This window comes from Aplysia californica, unplaced genomic scaffold (genome assembly GCF_000002075.1).
Source record: "Aplysia californica isolate F4 #8 unplaced genomic scaffold, AplCal3.0 scaffold00887, whole genome shotgun sequence".
NCBI classification, from domain to species: domain Eukaryota; kingdom Metazoa; phylum Mollusca; class Gastropoda; order Aplysiida; family Aplysiidae; genus Aplysia; species Aplysia californica.
The window spans coordinates 247,926-250,618 of NW_004798157.1; the positions used below are offsets into that span (position 1 = coordinate 247,926).

Consider the following 2,693-nt stretch of genomic DNA (forward strand, 5'->3'; position numbering starts at 1 on the left):
TCTTTCACTTGTGGGTTTTTTTTTCATGACCTAGGGTGGCACAAAATATTATTCGAAAGAAAAAGAAATCCCGCCAGCACCCAATCTCAACTTAATATTCAAAAGAGAGAGTCCAATAATTGACTTGACCCAGAATGCTGAGTTTCTCATTCCTTGTTTACATTTCAGCACTGTAAACGAATGAAAGCAGTTATATTACGTCTTCCAGGAGTCTTGGTGTTTACTAGGAGGAAAAAAAAGGCTATTTGAAAGTCATGTCAAGCCACTAAACTTAAATGAGAGTTACGTATTTATCTTTATTTGAATCTGTTTGCAAAAATATTAATCTTTTCTTTACCCTAGTCTGTTTGAGGGAGATTAAAATGGGAGACAAAAAAAATCCCGTATTGTGCGTGCGTGAAATGTCAACCGTGAGTGTATGTGTGCGTGTGTGTGTGTGTGTGTGTGTGTGTGTGTGTGTGTGTGTGTGTGTGTGTGTGTGTGTGTGTATGTGTGTGTGTGTCATATATGCAGACTTCAACATAAGTTAAGGACCACCTTGACAGACAGTCCTGACATTTAAACAATCTGAAATAAAGACAGCAAGGATTGTTTCAACTTTTCTTGCTCTGAAAGTGTCAATGGGTTACCAAAGTGTACTGCAAAGCTTCCTAACAGGCCAAAACCACCACGTGCAGCACGGGAATCCTCGTGGAAGTTTAGCAACTGTTGCTGTTCTTTATTGACTTGTGTGCGACACCACAGACATTCCTCAGTTAAAATTTCTGGTGCACGTCATAAACGGACGTACGGTCTCGAACTGTGCTCACTTTGGGGGCAATATAAGCTGCCGTTTGCGCAAAATCCAGTATCGCAGCAACCTACCACCATGACGAAAGCTGAGAGAGTTTGATCGTGCCAGAGCTATTGCATAGCTGCAGGATGGAGTTGGAGCCCAAGAAGTTGCCAGAAGGCTTACAGTGCCACACTCTATCATTGTCCCCTTGAGGCAGCGCCATCAAGCCACTGGATCAGTCCAAGAACGCCTACGTGCGGGTCGACCCAACAAGAACACCAAGAGTGTTTGCAAGTGGTCCTTAACTTGTGTTGAAGTCTGTATTTCCCGTGTGTGTTGATTACGATAATTTTGAATCAAGTATCTTCATCTGTCTGCTGGAACCTTATACCCCTTTGACCCCAGTTGTTTTTTTCTGGAAGACAATGTCGAAGAATCATGCGTTATCAATAATGGAAGATTCATTGTGGTGGCATAAAACACTTACGATTACATTTTTTTTTCTTTCTCACCACGTCTAACATTTTTTGCCTTTATTTTTTTTTCAGCCACACGTATTCTGCTTGTGTTTCAACAATGCTTGAGACAACAACAAAAAAAGAAAAAAGAAAATGAATGATAACAAAATCCGTGACAGCAAGTGGATTCAAAACAGCTCTTTTATAATCGGAAATTTACGCTATTCAAGGGTTCAAATTTGGCATCATTGTAAATCAGTTTCTCTTGTTTCTTCGTTCATGCAGTATCCAAAAGTAATGCTGGCATCACCTTTGTGGTTTGTTCTTTTTTTCCGTATCAAACATTTATTTTCAAAATCTCTCCTTCTTTGCTTTGAATGTGACTCTCTAGTAACACTTCCAATCATCTGGACTTATTTGACCCAATTGTGTTGCAAGAGGGGTCAAACTCTTACCAAAACTAATACCCAGCACACTACTTCTCTTCTCATGATATTTCACTACCCCTGCACAGGTCGACGTAGATGGTTCCTTCAAACTGTTCCAAGAATATTGAATATTATGTTTCTAAGGAGGGTTTGCTTGATTCTACAAAGGTTACTTGTATTTGTATGTAAATCTATGCCTACGTTTCCTTTCGTACTATGCCAGCTTTTGTTTTGGGTAAAGGTACATTTCAATAACCCCCCCCCCCAACCTCCGCCCTCCCCCAGGCACACATTGTTAAAATAAGTTAAAAACGTCATTCGCATATGACGTCACGGCCACCAAAAAATGGCTACACTGAGAGTGGGCGATCTCGAATAGCGGTAGTTGCAAAAGAATTTTTGAAAAAAGTTTCAAGTTTATTTTTACCATGTTTGTTAAGTTGCATCTAGTTGCCCTGCCTGTCTAAGGGGCTAGCAATTAATTTTTAAGTTATGAGTTTAATTACCACCTCCATTTGACAGAAAGCCTTGTATACTCCGAAAAGGGCAGTTTCCTCAGTTCATCCAGCTGTCACGGGTACAGGTGCTGCCTTGTAGTTATAGCGACCTGGGTTACCATTGTCTCTAATGAAGTACATGTATTGCCATGTGCCATATACAATGTATTGTGGGTTTTTTAATATAGCGTTACCAAGTAGATTATAAAAGAATACGCCAAAATCATCGCACGATATTTCAAAAAAGAAAATCAATAGAAAACTCCAGCCTGAACACCTATGTTGTACAGACCTTCAAGTTTTTATTTCAAGTTTTACAAGTGCTCAATGTGGTCACCACCGGCAACACGGACAACATCAAGCCAATATGAGAGTTCCTCCCAAAAGCGCCTCAGGATGTCTCAGGACACTGTGTTGATTGTAGCTATTATTTGATCTTTCCTGTCATTTATATTTGCTGGAAGTGGTGGACCAGAAACTTTGTCTTTAACATACGCCACAAGAAGTGTCTATTCCCTTTACTGCTCGCAGATTC

At 40.2% G+C, this 2,693-nt stretch overlaps 1 protein-coding gene across 1 annotated transcript in view; it reads left to right on the forward strand.

Moving 5' to 3' along the window:
- LOC101845048 overlaps positions 1 to 1,789 on the forward strand; it is a 7,788-nt gene extending 5,999 nt beyond the window's left edge. The window contains exon 2 of the mRNA XM_005110426.1: positions 1,748 to 1,789. Coding sequence (XP_005110483.1) covers positions 1,748 to 1,789 — 42 coding nt within the window. The remainder of the gene's footprint in view (positions 1 to 1,747) is intronic.
- The last annotated feature ends 904 nt before the right edge of the window (positions 1,790 to 2,693 follow it).